We start from the raw sequence: 16,037 nt of genomic DNA on the forward strand, positions 1-16,037 counted from the left end.
ATATAAATATTCTATCATCAGAAATAAAGTGTAAAATGAGGCATTATATTTTGATCAGTTGTTGCTTTGACTTATGTTTCAGGATGTTAGAAAACATAATTTATGCTTACCTGATAAATTTATTTCTCTTGTAGTGTATCCAGTCCACGGATCATCCATTACTTATGGGATAGTAACTCCTCCCCAACAGGAAGTGCAAGAGGATTCACCCAGCAGAGCTGCTATATAGCTCCTCCCCTAACTGCCATTACCAGTCATTCGACCGAAAACATGCAGAGAAAGGAAAACCATAGGGTGCAGTGGTGACTGTAGTTTAATGGAAAAATTACCTGCCTTAAAGTGACAGGGCGGGCCGTGGACTGGATACACTACAAGAGAAATAAATTTATCAGGTAAGCATAAATTATGTTTTCTCTTGTTAAGTGTATCCAGTCCACGGATCATCCATTACTTATGGGATACCAATACCAAAGCTAAAGTACACGGATGACGGGAGGGACAGGCAGGCTCTTTATACGGAAGGAACCACTGCCTGAAGAACCTTTCTCCCAAAAACAGCCTCCGAAGAAGCAAAAGTGTCAAATTTGTAAAATTTGGAAAAAGTATGAAGAGAAGACCAAGTTGCAGCCTTGCAAATCTGTTCAACAGAAGCCTCATTCTTAAAGGCCCAAGTGGAAGCCACAGCTCTAGTAGAATGTGCTGTAATTCTTTCAGGAGGCTGCTGTCCAGCAGTCTCATAGGCTAACCGTATTATGCTACGAAGCCAAAAGGAGAGAGAGGTACCCGAAGCTTTTTGACCTCTCCTCTGACCAGAATAAACGACAAACAGGGAAGACGTTTGTCGAAAATCCTTAGTTGCCTGTAGATAAAATTTCAGGGCACGGACTACATCTAGATTGTGTAGCAGACGTTCCTTTTTCGAAGAAGGATTAGGACACAAAGATGTAACCACAATCTCTTGATTGATATTCCTGTTAGTGACCACCTTAGGTAGGAACCCAGGTTTAGTACGCAGAACTACCTTGTCTGAATGAAAAATCAGATAAGGAGAATCACAATGTAAGGCAGATAACTCAGAGACTCTTAGAGCCGAGGAAATCGCCATTAAAAACAGAACTTTCCAAGATAACAACTTGATATCAATGGAATGAAGGGGTTCAAACGGAACCCCCTGTAAAACATTAAGAACTAAGTTCAAACTCCATGGTGGAGCAACAGTTTTAAACACAGGCTTGATCCTAGCTAAAGCCTGACAAAAAGCTTGAACGTCCGGAACTTCTGACAGACGTTTGTGTAAAAGAATGGACAGAGCTGAAATCTGTCCCTTTAAGGAACTAGCGGATAAACCCTTTTCTAAACCTTCTTGTAGAAAAGACAATATCCTCGGAATCCTAACCTTACTCCATGAGTAACTCTTGGATTCGCACCAATATAAGTATTTGCGCCATATCTTATGGTAAATCTTTCTGGTAACAGGCTTCCTAGCCTGTATTAAGGTATCAATAACTGACTCAGAAAAACCACGTTTTGATAAAATCAAGCGTTCAATTTCCAAGCAGTCAGCTTCAGAGAAATTAGATTTTGATGTTTGAAGGGACCCTGGATCAGAAGGTCCTGTTTCAGAGGTAGCGACCAAGGTGGACAGGATGACATGTCCACTAGATCTGCATACCAAGTCCTGCGTGGCCATGCAGGCGCTATTAGAATCACTGATGCTCTCTCCTGTTTGATTCTGGCAATCAATCGAGGAAGCATCGGGAAGGGTGGAAACACATAAGCCATCCCGAAGGTCCAAGGTGCTGTCAAAGCATCTATCAGAACCGCTCCCGGATCCCTGGATCTGGACCCGTAACGAGGAAGCTTGGCGTTCTGTCGAGACGCCATGAGATCTATCTCTGGTTTGCCCCAACGTCGAAGTATTTGGGCAAAGACCTCCGGATGAAGTTCCCACTCCCCCGGATGAAAAGTCTGACAACTTAAGAAATCCGCCTCCCAGTTCTCCACTCCCGGGATGTGGATTGCTGACAGGTGGCAAGAGTGAGACTCTGCCCAGCGAATTATCTTTGATACTTCCATCATTGCTAGGGAGCTTCTTGTCCCTCCCTGATGGTTGATGTAAGCTACAGTCGTGATGTTGTCCGACTGAAACCTGATGAACCCCCGAGTTGTTAACTGGGGCCAAGCCAGAAGGGCATTGAGAACTGCTCTCAATTCCAGAATGTTTATTGGTAGGAGACTCTCCTCCTGATTCCATTGTCCCTGAGCCTTCAGAGAATTCCAGACAGCGCCCCAACCTAGTAGGCTGGCGTCTGTTGTTACAATTGTCCAGTCCGGCCTGCTGAATGGCATCCCCCTGGACAGATGTGGCCGAGAAAGCCACCATAGAAGAGAATTTCTGGTCTCTTGATCCAGATTCAGAGTAGGGGACAAGTCTGAGTAATCCCCATTCCACTGACTTAGCATGCACAATTGCAGCGGTCTGAGATGTAGGCGTGCAAAGGGTACTATGTCCATTGCTGCTACCATTAAGCCGATCACCTCCATGCATTGAGCTACTGACGGGTGTTGAATGGAATGAAGGACACGGCATGCATTTTGAAACTTTGTTAACCTGTCTTCTGTCAGGTAAATCTTCATTTCTACAGAATCTATAAGAGTCCCCAAGAAGGGAACTCTTGTGAGTGGAAAGAGAGAACTCTTCTTTTCGTTCACCTTCCATCCATGCGACCTTAGAAATGCCAGTACTAACTCTGTATGAGACTTGGCAGTTTGAAAGCTTGAAGCTTGTATCAGAATGTCGTCTAGGTACGGAGCTACCGCAATTCCTCGCAGTCTTAGTACCGCCAGAAGAGCACCCAGAACCTTTGTGAAGATTCTCGGAGCCGTAGCCAATCCGAATGGAAGAGCTACAAACTGGTAATGCCTGTCTAGAAAGGCAAACCTTAGATACCGGTAATGATCTTTGTGAATCGGTATGTGAAGGTAAGCATCCTTTAAATCCACTGTGGTCATGTACTGACCCTTTTGGATCATGGGTAAAATTGTCCGAATAGTCTCCATTTTGAACGATGGAACTCTTAGGAATTTGTTTAGGATCTTTAAATCCAGGATTGGCCTGAAAGTTCCCTCTTTTTTGGGAACCACAAACAGATTTGAGTAAAACCCTTGTCCCTGTTCCGACCGTGGAACTGGATGGATTACTCCCATTAATAAAAGCTCTTGTACGCAGCGTAGAAACGCCTCTTTCTTTATTTGGTTTGTTGACAACCTTGACAGATGAAATCTCTCTCTTGGGGGAGAGTATTTGAAGTCCAGAAGGTATCCCTGAGATATTATCTCTAGCGCCCAGGGATCCTGGAAATCTCTTGCCCAAGCCTGGGCGAAGAGAGAAAGTCTGCCCCCCACTAGATCCGTTCCCGGATCGGGGGCCCTCAATTCATGCTGTTTTAGGGGCACCAGCAGGTTTCCTGGCCTGCTTGCCCTTGTTCCAGGACTAGTTAGGTCTCCAGCCTTGTCTGTAGCGAGCAACAGATCCTTCTTGTTTTGGAGCAGAGGAAGTTGATGCTGCTCCTGCTTTGAAATTCCGAAAGGAACGAAAATTAGATTGTCTAGCCTTAGGTTTGGCTCTGTCTTGAGGCAGGGCATGGCCTTTACCTCCTGTAATGTCAGCGATAATTTCTTTCAATCCGGGCCCGAATAAGGTCTGCCCTTTGAAAGGTATATTAAGAAATTTAGACTTAGAAGTAACGTCAGCTGACCAGGATTTTAGCCACAGTGCTCTGCGCGCCTGAATGGCGAATCCGGAATTCTTAGCCGTAAGCTTAGTTAAATGTACTACGGCATCTGAAATAAATGAGTTAGCTAACTTAAGAGCTTTAAGCCTGTGTGTAATCTCATCTAATGGAGCTGATTCAAGTGTCCCTTCCAGAGACTCAAACCAAAATGCTGCTGCAGCCGTGACAGGCGCAATGCATGCAAGGGGTTGCAATATAAAACCTTGTTGAACAAACATTTTCTTAAGGTAACCCTCTAACTTTTTATCCATTGGATCTGAAAAGGCACAGCTATCCTCCACCGGGATAGTGGTACGCTTAGCTAAAGTAGAAACTGCTCCCTCCACCTTAGGGATCGTTTGCCATAAGTCCCGTGTGGTGGTGTCTATTGGAAACATCTTTCTAAATATCGGAGGGGGTGAGAACGGCACACCGGGTCTATCCCACTCCTTAGTAACAATTTCAGTAAGTATCTTAGGTATAGGAAAAACGTCAGTACTCGACGGTACCGCAAAATATTTATCCAACCTACACATTTTTTCTGGTATTGCAACTGTGTTACAATCATTCAGAGCTGCTAACACCTCCCCTAGTAATACACGGAGGTTTTCCAGCTTAAATTTAAAATTTGAAATATCTGAATCCAATCTGTTTGGATCAGAACCGTCAGCCGCAGAATGAAGCTCTCCATCCTCATGTTCTGCAAATTGTGACGCAGTATCTGACATGGCCCTTACATTATCAGCGCACTCTGTTCTCACCCCAGAGTGATCACGCTTACCTCTTAGTTCTGGTAATTTAGCCAAAACTTCAGTCATAACAGTAGCCATATCCTGTAATGTGATTTGTAATGGCCGCCCAGATGTACTCGGCACCACAATATCACGCACCCCCCGAGCGGGAGATGCAGGTACTGACACGTGAGGCGAGTTAGTCGGCATAACTCTCCCCTCGTTGTTTGGTGAAATGTGTTCAATTTGTACAGATTGACTTTTATTTAAAGTAGCATCAATACAGTTAGTACATAAATTTCTATTGGGCTCCACTTTGGCATTAGCACATATAGCACAGATGTCTTCCTCTGAATCAGACATGTTTAACACACTAGCAAATAAACTAGCAACTTGGAAATACTTTTCAAGTAATTTACTATAATATGAAAACGTACTGTGCCTATAAGAAGCACAGAAAGAGTTATGACAGTTGAAAGTTAATAAACTGAAAGGTTATAGCATCAAATCTTTGTAAAAAACACAATTTTAGCAAAGGCTTGTTCCCATTAGCGAAGGATAACTAACCCTGATAGCAGAAAAAAAAGTTACAGAAATAAACGTTTTTTATCACAGTCAACTACAATCTCACAGCTCTGCTGTGAATGATTACCTCCCTCAAAATAAGTTTTGAAGACCCCTGAGTTCTGTTAGAGATGAACCGTATCATGCAGGAAATACAATGAGCTTCTGACTGAATTTTTTGACCTCCCCCTCACACACAACAGTGAGAGAGATCAGTAAACTGTCATAAATTAAATAAAACAACTGCCAAGTGGAAAAAATAATGCCCAAAACATTTTATTCACCCAGTACCTCAGAAAATGAAACGATTTTACATGCCAGCAAAAAACGTTTAACATAAATTAAGTGTTATTAAAGAGCCTGTTGCCAGTCCCTGCAAATTAGGCTAAAGTCTTATGCACACAGTATAATTCCAGTGAAGTGCCATTCCACAGAATACTGAAGTGTAAAATATACATACATGACAGCCTGATACCAGTTGCTGCTACTGCATTTAAGGCTGAGTTTACATTATATCGGTATGGCAGAATTTTCTCATCAATTCCATTGTCAGAAAATAATAAGCTGCTACATACCTCTTTGCAGATTAATCTGCCCGCTGTCCCCTGATCTGAAGTTTACCTCTCCTCAGATGGCCGAGAAACAGCAATATGATCTTAACTACGCCGGCTAAAATCATAGTAAAAACTCAGGTAGATTCTTCTTCAAATTCTACCAGAGAAGGAATAACACACTCCGGTGCTATTATAAAATAACAAACTTTTGATTGAAGGTATAAAACTAAATATAATCACCATAGTCCTCTCACACATCCTATCTAGTCGTTGGGTGCAAGAGAATGACTGGTAATGGCAGTTAGGGGAGGAGCTATATAGCAGCTCTGCTGGGTGAATCCTCTTGCACTTCCTGTTGGGGAGGAGTTACTATCCCATAAGTAATGGATGATCCGTGGACTGGATACACTTAACAAGAGAAATTACTTTATTAATTTTGACTGATCTCCCTGATTTATTGTTTTAAAACATGTTCTGCTTTTGGTCCAGGCAATACATCTTTTTTGTTTGATTTCATTAAAAGGACATGCCAGTAAAATGCTGTAATTGGTAACACAGTCACAAGCATATCAGCATCACATTTGCGGCAGGATTCTTTGTTCCCCAGTTGCAGGTTCTGCAGTGTTACTAACCTGCAGCAAATGTGATGCTGATATGCTTGCGATTGTCAGCTATGTGCACCTGCTGCTAATGATCTCACTGGCCAAGTTCTGCTCAGGAGTTGCAATGCACTCTATAATTATATATATATATATATATCTTTATAATATACAGTATATAAGGTACTGGGGAAGGGGCTGTGTGTGTGAGGCAGAGAGGACCTCTGTTTACTTATACAGTGTACATATGTATTTCTTTTGTATGACCATGTGGTTGTACTTGCCACCTGGGCCAAAAGGTGCCAGTCCTCTCCTGCGTCTCTCCCACACCAGACACTGCATAAGAATTGGTTCAGGGTCAGGTTGCCTGCAGACACCAGGCAGGCTTTTTAAAGGGATATGAAACCCACATTGTTTTATTCCATGATTCAAATAGAGTATATTATTTTAAACAACTTTCCAATTTACTTCTTTTGTCTAATTGACTTCATTTTCTTGGTATACTTTGAAGAAGCCACAATGTACTACTGGGATCTAGCTGAACACCAGTTGAGCCAATAACATGAAGTACATATGTGCAAGCACCAATAAGTAGCTCATTGGCCTACCTGGGTATCCTTTTGAACAAAATATGCCAAGAGAACAAATCAAATTAGATAATAGTAGTATAACGGAAAGTTGCTTAAAATCACACCTGAATCATGAAAAAAAAATTGGGTTTCATATCCCTTTAAGTGGAGGGGGGGGGGACACACGTAATTTCATTATCGGACCCAGGCAGCACAATGTCTTGGGTCGGCCCTGGTAAGATATATACCTTTTTCACTTGTGTGGGGTGCTCCAAAAGACAAAAATGCCCAATTGTGGTAAGTCCTTCCAAAAGGGTCAGTGGATAATCCGGAGAAATGTTTTCCCTTTTATATGTGGTGCTGCTGGCAAAAACAAAACAGAACTTATTAATGGAGAAAATGAAAACACAATATAACATTACTCTTTGCTCTTTACACTACATGTTCTTTATAATATGTCTAAAATACTAGTGCTGGTATTTAAATAATTAGGATGCCGATTGTCATCGGTCTGCATAAACCACTCTTGTTTGTCAACAATAAATTGATCAGATTCTTGACCTTTAAAAGAAAAAAAAAGTGCAAAAAAAGTGTTTCTATTTTTTTTTCTTCAGTTCAAAACGTAATCTCCCTTAAAAGGCCAGATTACAAGTGGAGCACTATTTAACACTCCTGCTCTTTTTGCGAGAGATGGGTAGCACTCATATTAGAAGCTGAAAGTAAACTGTTTTCACACAAGCGCTAACCCAACTCATGTAAAAAGGCGAAGTTAGAATATTGCATGCGTTATAACTTATTTCCGAATAGAAGTCAATGAAACAAAAAAAGTGGGAAAACCTAACGCCCTACTAGCTCAAACATTATCACATATGCTCAAGTGCACTAACCCGACATGAAAACAGAATTTATGTTTACCTGATAAATTACTTTCTCCAACGGTGTGTCCGGTCCACGGCGTCATCCTTACTTGTGGGATATTCTCTTCCCCAACAGGAAATGGCAAAGAGCCCAGCAAAGCTGGTCACATGATCCCTCCTAGGCTCCGCCTACCCCAGTCATTCGACCGACGTTAAGGAGGAATATTTGCATAGGAGAAACCATATGGTACCGTGGTGACTGTAGTTAAAGAAAATAAATTATCAGACCTGATTAAAAAAACCAGGGCGGGCCGTGGACCGGACACACCGTTGGAGAAAGTAATTTATCAGGTAAACATAAATTCTGTTTTCTCCAACATAGGTGTGTCCGGTCCACGGCGTCATCCTTACTTGTGGGAACCAATACCAAAGCTTTAGGACACGGATGAAGGGAGGGAGCAAATCAGGTCACCTAAATGGAAGGCACCACGGCTTGCAAAACCTTTCTCCCAAAAATAGCCTCAGAAGAAGCAAAAGTATCAAACTTGTAAAATTTGGTAAAAGTGTGCAGTGAAGACCAAGTCGCTGCCCTACATATCTGATCAACAGAAGCCTCGTTCTTGAAGGCCCATGTGGAAGCCACAGCCCTAGTGGAATGAGCTGTGATTCTTTCGGGAGGCTGCCGTCCGGCAGTCTCGTAAGCCAATCTGATGATGCTTTTAATCCAAAAAGAGAGAGAGGTAGAAGTTGCTTTTTGACCTCTCCTTTTACCAGAATAAACAACAAACAAGGAAGATGTTTGTCTAAAATCCTTTGTAGCATCTAAATAGAATTTTAGAGCGCGAACAACATCCAAATTGTGCAACAAACGTTCCTTCTTTGAAACTGGTTTCGGACACAGAGAAGGTACGATAATCTCCTGGTTAATGTTTTTGTTAGAAACAACTTTTGGAAGAAAACCAGGTTTAGTACGTAAAACCACCTTATCTGCATGGAACACCAGATAAGGAGGAGAACACTGCAGAGCAGATAATTCTGAAACTCTTCTAGCAGAAGAAATTGCAACTAAAAACAAAACTTTCCAAGATAATAACTTAATATCAACGGAATGCAAGGGTTCAAACGGAACCCCCTGAAGAACTGAAAGAACTAAATTGAGACTCCAAGGAGGAGTCAAAGGTTTGTAAACAGGCTTAATTCTAACCAGAGCCTGAACAAAGGCTTGAACATCTGGCACAGCAGCCAGTTTTTTGTGAAGTAACACCGACAAGGCAGAAATCTGTCCCTTCAGGGAACTTGCAGATAATCCTTTTTCCAATCCTTCTTGAAGGAAGGATAGAATCCTAGGAATCTTAACCTTGTCCCAAGAGAATCCTTTAGATTCACACCAACAGATATATTTTTTCCAAATTTTGTGGTAAATCTTTCTAGTTACAGGCTTTCTGGCCTGAACAAGAGTATCAATAACAGAATCTGAGAACCCTCGCTTCGATAAAATCAAGCGTTCAATCTCCAAGCAGTCAGCTGGAGTGAAACCAGATTCGGATGTTCGAACGGACCCTGAACAAGAAGGTCTCGTCTTCCAAGGTGGAGCCGATGACATATTCACCAGATCTGCATACCAAGTCCTGCGTGGCCACGCAGGAGCTATCAAGATCACCAACGCCCTCTCCTGATTGATCCTGGCTACCAGCCTGGGGATGAGAGGAAACGGCGGGAACACATAAGCTAGTTTGAAGGTCCAAGGTGCTACTAGTGCATCCACTAGAGCCGCCTTGGGATCCCTGGATCTGGACCCGTAGCAAGGAACTTTGAAGTTCTGACGAGAGGCCATCAGATCCATGTCTGGAATGCCCCACAGCTGAGTGACTTGGGCAAAGATTTCCGGATGGAGTTCCCACTCCCCCGGATGCAATGTCTGACGACTCAGAAAATCCGCTTCCCAATTTTCCACTCCTGGGATGTGGATAGCAGACAGGTGGCAGGAGTGAGACTCCGCCCATAGAATGATTCTGGTCACTTCTTCCATCGCTAGGGAACTCCTTGTTCCCCCCTGATGGTTGATGTACGCAACAGTTGTCATGTTGTCTGATTGAAACCGTATGAACTTGGCCCTCGCTAGCTGAGGCCAAGCCTTGAGAGCATTGAATATCGCTCTCAGTTCCAGAATATTTATCGGTAGAAGAGATTCTTCCCGAGACCAAAGACCCTGAGCTTTCAGGGATCCCCAGACCGCGCCCCAGCCCATCAGACTGGCGTCGGTCGTGACAATGACCCACTCTGGTCTGCGGAATGTCATCCCTTGTGACAGGTTGTCCAGGGACAGCCACCAACGGAGTGAGTCTCTGGTCCTCTGATTTACTTGTATCTTCGGAGACAAGTCTGTATAGTCCCCATTCCACTGACTGAGCATGCACAGTTGTAATGGTCTTAGATGAATGCGCGCAAAAGGAACTATGTCCATTGCCGCTACCATCAACCCGATCACTTCCATGCACTGAGCTATGGAAGAAAGAGGAACGGAATGAAGAATCCGACAAGAGTCTAGAAGCTTTGTTTTTCTGGCCTCTGTCAGAAAAATCCTCATTTCTAAGGAGTCTATTATTGTCCCCAAGAAGGGAACCCTTGTTGACGGGGATAGAGAACTCTTTTCCACGTTCACTTTCCACCCGTGAGATCTGAGAAAGGCCAGGACAATGTCCGTGTGAGCCTTTGCTTGAGGAAGGGACGACGCTTGAATCAGAATGTCGTCCAAGTAAGGTACTACAGCAATGCCCCTTGGTCTTAGCACAGCTAGAAGGGACCCTAGTACCTTTGTGAAAATCCTTGGAGCAGTGGCTAATCCGAAAGGAAGCGCCACGAACTGGTAATGTTTGTCCAGGAATGCGAACCTTAGGAACCGATGATGTTCCTTGTGGATAGGAATATGTAGATACGCATCCTTTAAATCCACCGTGGCCATGAATTGACCTTCCTGGATGGAAGGAAGAATAGTTCGAATGGTTTCCATCTTGAACGATGGAACCTTGAGAAACTTGTTTAAGATCTTGAGATCTAAGATTGGTCTGAACGTTCCCTCTTTTTTGGGAACTATGAACAGATTGGAGTAGAACCCCATCCCTTGTTCTCTTAATGGAACAGGATGAATCACTCCCATTTTTAACAGGTCTTCTACACAATGTAAGAATGCCTGTCTTTTTATGTGGTCTGAAGACAACTGAGACCTGTGGAACCTCCCCCTTGGGGGAAGTCCCTTGAACTCCAGAAGATAACCTTGGGAGACTATTTCTAGCGCCCAAGGATCCAGAACATCTCTTGCCCAAGCCTGAGCGAAGAGAGAGAGTCTGCCCCCCACCAGATCCGGTCCCGGATCGGGGGCCAACATTTCATGCTGTCTTGGTAGCAGTGGCAGGTTTCTTGGCCTGCTTTCCCTTGTTCCAGCCTTGCATTGGTCTCCAAGCTGGCTTGGCTTGAGAAGTATTACCCTCTTGCTTAGAGGACGTAGCACCTTGGGCTGGTCCGTTTCTACGAAAGGGACGAAAATTAGGTTTATTTTTTGCCTTGAAAGGCCGATCCTGAGGAAGGGCGTGGCCCTTACCCCCAGTGATATCAGAGATAATCTCTTTCAAGTCAGGGCCAAACAGCGTTTTCCCCTTGAAAGGAATGTTAAGTAGCTTGTTCTTGGAAGACGCATCAGCCGACCAAGATTTCAACCAAAGCGCTCTGCGCGCCACAATAGCAAACCCAGAATTCTTAGCCGCTAACCTAGCCAATTGCAAAGTGGCGTCTAGGGTGAAAGAATTAGCCAATTTGAGAGCATTGATTCTGTCCATAATCTCCTCCAAAGGAGGAGAATCACTATCGATCGCTCTTATCAGATCATCGAACCATAAACATGCGGCTGTAGCGACAGGGACAATGCATGAAATTGGTTGTAGAAGGTAACCTTGCTGAACAAACATCTTTTTAAGCAAACCCTCTAATTTTTTATCCATAGGATCTTTGAAAGCACAACTATCCTCTATGGGTATAGTGGTGCGTTTGTTTAAAGTGGAAACCGCTCCCTCGACCTTGGGGACTGTCTGCCATAAGTCCTTTCTGGGGTCGACCATAGGAAACAATTTTTTAAATATGGGGGGAGGGACGAAAGGAATACCGGGCCTTTCCCATTCTTTATCAACAATGTCCGCCACCCGCTTGGGTATAGGAAAAGCTTCTGGGAGCCCCGGCACCTCTAGGAACTTGTCCATTTTACAAAGTTTCTCTGGGATGACCAACTTGTCACAATCATCCAGAGTGGATAATACCTCCTTAAGCAGAATGCGGAGATGTTCCAACTTAAATTTAAATGCAATCACATCAGGTCCAGCCTGTTGAGAAATGTTCCCTGAATCAGTAATTTCTCCCTCAGACAAAACCTCCCTGGCCCCATCAGACTGGGTTAGGGGCCCTTCAGAAATATTATTATCAGCGTCGTCATGCTCTTCAGTATCTAAAACAGAGCAGCCGCGCTTACGCTGATAAGTGTTCATTTTGGCTAAAATGTTTTTGACAGAATTATCCATTACAGCCGTTAATTGTTGCATAGTAAGGAGTATTGGCGCGCTAGGCGTACTAGGGGCCTCCTGAGTGGGCAAGACTCGTGTAGACGAAGGAGGGAATGATGCAGTACCATGCTTACTCCCCTCACTTGAGGAATCATCTTGGGCATCATTATCATTATCACATAAATCACATTTATTTAAATGAATAGGAATTCTGGCTTCCCCACATTCAGAACACAGTCTATCTGGTAGTTCAGACATGTTAAACAGGCATAAACTTGATAACAAAGTACAAAAAACGTTTTAAAATAAAACCGTTACTGTCACTTTAAATTTTAAACTGAACACACTTTATTACTGCAATTGCGAAAAAACATGAAGGAATTGTTCAAAATTCACCAAATTTTCACCACAGTGTCTTAAGGCCTTAAAAGTATTGCACACCAAATTTGGAAGCTTTAACCCTTAAAATAACGGAACCGGAGCCGTTTTGAACTTTAACCCCTTTACAGTCCCTGGTATCTGCTTTGCTGAGACCCAACCAAGCCCAAAGGGGAATACGATACCAAATGACGCCTTCAGAAAGTCTTTTCTAAGTATCAGAGCTCCTCTCACATGCGACTGCATGCCATGCCTCTCAAAAACAAGTGCGCCACACCGGCGCGAAAATGAGGCTCTGCTTATGCTTTGGGAAACCCCCTAAGAATAAGGTGTCTAAAACAGTGCCTGCCGATATTATTATATCAAAATACCCAGATAAAATGATTCCTCAAGGCTAAATATGTGTTAATAATGAATCGATTTAGCCCAGAAAAAGTCTACAGTTTTAATCAGCCCTTGTGAAGCCCTTATTTACGACAGCTTCCAGCATTACATCGTCTTGTTAGAATGTGTCATACCTCAAGCAGCAAGAGACTGCACACTGTTCCCCCAACTGAAGTTAATTGCTCTCAACAGTCCTGTGTGGAACAGCCATGGATTTTAGTGACGGTTGCTAAAATCATTTTCCTCATACAAACAGAAATCTTCATCTCTTTTCTGTTTCTGAGTAAATAGTACATACCAGCACTATTTCAAAATAACAAACTCTTGATTGAATAATAAAAACTACAGTTAAACACTAAAAAACTCTAAGCCATCTCCGTGGAGATGTTGCCTGTACAACGGCAAAGAGAATGACTGGGGTAGGCGGAGCCTAGGAGGGATCATGTGACCAGCTTTGCTGGGCTCTTTGCCATTTCCTGTTGGGGAAGAGAATATCCCACAAGTAAGGATGACGCCGTGGACCGGACACACCTATGTTGGAGAAAATATTAATATTTCACATTCCAATGTTCTTCACATATCAGAATATATTAAATTTATTAGTAAATACATATTTCTACACATATCCAATGGTATTTTGCACAAATATATATTATATATAAGTAAAGATATATACAGATATCTCTCCCAAAACCAGTCTCTCCCAAAACCGTCAAGCTAATGTATTGGTACAGTATAAAAGAGGCGCTGGACCAGAGGGTGCATCAAGTAGAATGTCCCATCTTTGGGTCTGTGAAATCTGGTCATCTTACTAAGTGGGATGTGTCTTATCCACCATGTGGCAACAGTGTGTAGTAAAGTTATATGAGCAACAATATAAGAATCCTTTGTGAAAATAAAAAGCATATTTTTGAAGATACATTCAACCTGTGATGATAATTAAAAATGGGCTACGTTAAATTACAACAGAACTTTTTGTTGTCCCCTCAACCAAATATAAATGCTCAAAGTTGAAGGAAACTGCCTGTTCCTTGTATCGTTTGCCAACACCAGAGACCAACGCCCAAAGTTCAGTGTTTCAGTCATGCATTAGAGTTGCTTGTAAAGAATGTCACATTCAGGAAAAGTTATTTCATATGTCCAAGACTGAGTTCCTTCTAATCCCCCCTCTAATTCTACTCAGGTTTCTAACTTTTCCATCACTGTTGGTGGCACCACTATCTTTCCATCACCCCAAGTCCGCTGCCTCTGAGTTACACTTGACTCCAATCTGTCCTTCATACCCCACATACAATTGCCCTCTTCATACTGCCGCAACCACCTATGCAATATCTCCAAAATGTATCAGTTTCTGAGCACTGACATCACTATGCAGCTAATCCACTCCCTGGTAATTTCCCGATTTGACTACTGTAATAGCATACTTACTGACCTTCCTCTCTCCCGCCTCTCCCCCTTTCAATCCATCCTAAATGCCTCTGCCAGGCTAATCCACTTTTCCCATCGCTCTGTATCTGCTGTTATGGGTGTCCGGAGGGTGGGCAAGAGGGGGCACTTGCCCCCCCCCCTGGAATTTGCAAGCACACAGCATTTTCTCCAGGTCACTGTAGATGATATTATTAGAGCCAGTTGTGGTGCAGGTACGGAGGTCCCAGTGACTGCCAAACTGTTTATATTTTTTTTTACATCACATTGCAGCTGTACCGCACAGCTGCTTTGATGTCACTTCCAGTGCTGTTTTCGCATAGTCTGCTTGTTCCCTTATTCTGAAGTTCCTGTGCAGTGACTCACAAAAACGGGAGTGGCTTGTGCTTCTAAATGCTGCTGACAAAATGGAGGTGCAGAACGGTTGTGGGAGCCAGATAATGCTCAGAATGAATTCCAGCCCCTAGAGTTGTGCAGTAGGAGGTATAATGTCAGCAACTGGCAAATAAGTGTCAATGTTTCTATATTTATGTTAAAGTGAGTTTTATATGTATGTCACTGTAAGCAAGTGTGTAAGTTTTTTCATGTGTGTGTTTGAATGAGCAAGTGTGTGTGTTTGTTCCGGTTTGTGTGTTTTTTCATGTGTGTGCTCAAGAGTGTGTGTTTGTTCAGAAGTGTGTATATGTGTGTGAGCAAGAGTGTGAGTTTGTGTGTGTGTCAGAAAGAGCGTGAGTTTGTTCGTGTGTTTGTGTATCAGAGTATGAGTTTGTTCATTTGTGTGTCAGAAAAAAAGTGTGAGTTTGTGTGTGAGAGAAAGAGTGTATGTTTGTTCCTGAGTGTGTATGTGTGAGCAAACGTGTGCATTGTGGGTATTGTAAGAAGCATATATTGTAGAATTGGATTGCAGTGTATAGGTTGGGATTTTTTTTAAATGAGCCAATACATCTACCTGTGTGCCTAAGACTTCTGGGCCTAACTGACTGAGTAGAGTAATAGGATGCTGGGGACTACAGGGACGGTGCACATGATTTAAAATTTAATTTAAGAATATATCGGGTATGAAGAATATTCAGTGGTTATGCCTCTAATCTGAACTCAATTTCTGGTATATAGGTGGCATGATGGGTCCACAGACACTATGTATCTGATCTCAGATCTCATTGGTCACAAAGCTGGCATAAAGTGGCGGCCTGCAAGAGTCAAACAATTAATATTAGGTCTTATGTGGGCATATAGCAGCAATAAAGGGGGCTGCTAAAACCATACATCTGGTCAGATATCTAATTTAGGCTGTCCGGCCATGTATCTGACCTGATCTATCAGAGCATACTGCTGAGCTGATGTCTCATTTGGATGTATATTTTGCACAAATGGGGCTACAGGGGCATGGAAAGGGATGGAATAGCATGTATGTGATCCAAACTATTACTTTCACATATAGCTAGCAAATCATTACTATTATTTTGGTAAACAAATTATTTAATTGAATATATATATATATATATATATATATGCCTGCAAAAGCTATCCTGTATACCGACTATGTTTACAGAGCTGCGGAATCAGTTGGTGCTCTACAAATACCTGATAATAATAATAATAATTATATATATATATACTGTACATATCTTAGTGTGTCTGATTAAAAGCATGTAT

At 42.7% G+C, this 16,037-nt stretch overlaps 1 protein-coding gene across 1 annotated transcript in view; it reads right to left on the reverse strand.

Moving 5' to 3' along the window:
- Positions 1 to 16,037, reverse strand: part of DOP1B (DOP1 leucine zipper like protein B) — a 593,629-nt gene that overhangs the window by 240,630 nt on the left and 336,962 nt on the right. Inside the window, exon 20 of the mRNA XM_053705165.1 lies at positions 7,039 to 7,153. Within this exon, the coding sequence (XP_053561140.1) occupies positions 7,039 to 7,153 (115 nt within the window). The remainder of the gene's footprint in view (positions 1 to 7,038; positions 7,154 to 16,037) is intronic.

Source organism: Bombina bombina, chromosome 3 (genome assembly GCF_027579735.1).
Source record: "Bombina bombina isolate aBomBom1 chromosome 3, aBomBom1.pri, whole genome shotgun sequence".
NCBI lineage: Eukaryota > Metazoa > Chordata > Amphibia > Anura > Bombinatoridae > Bombina > Bombina bombina.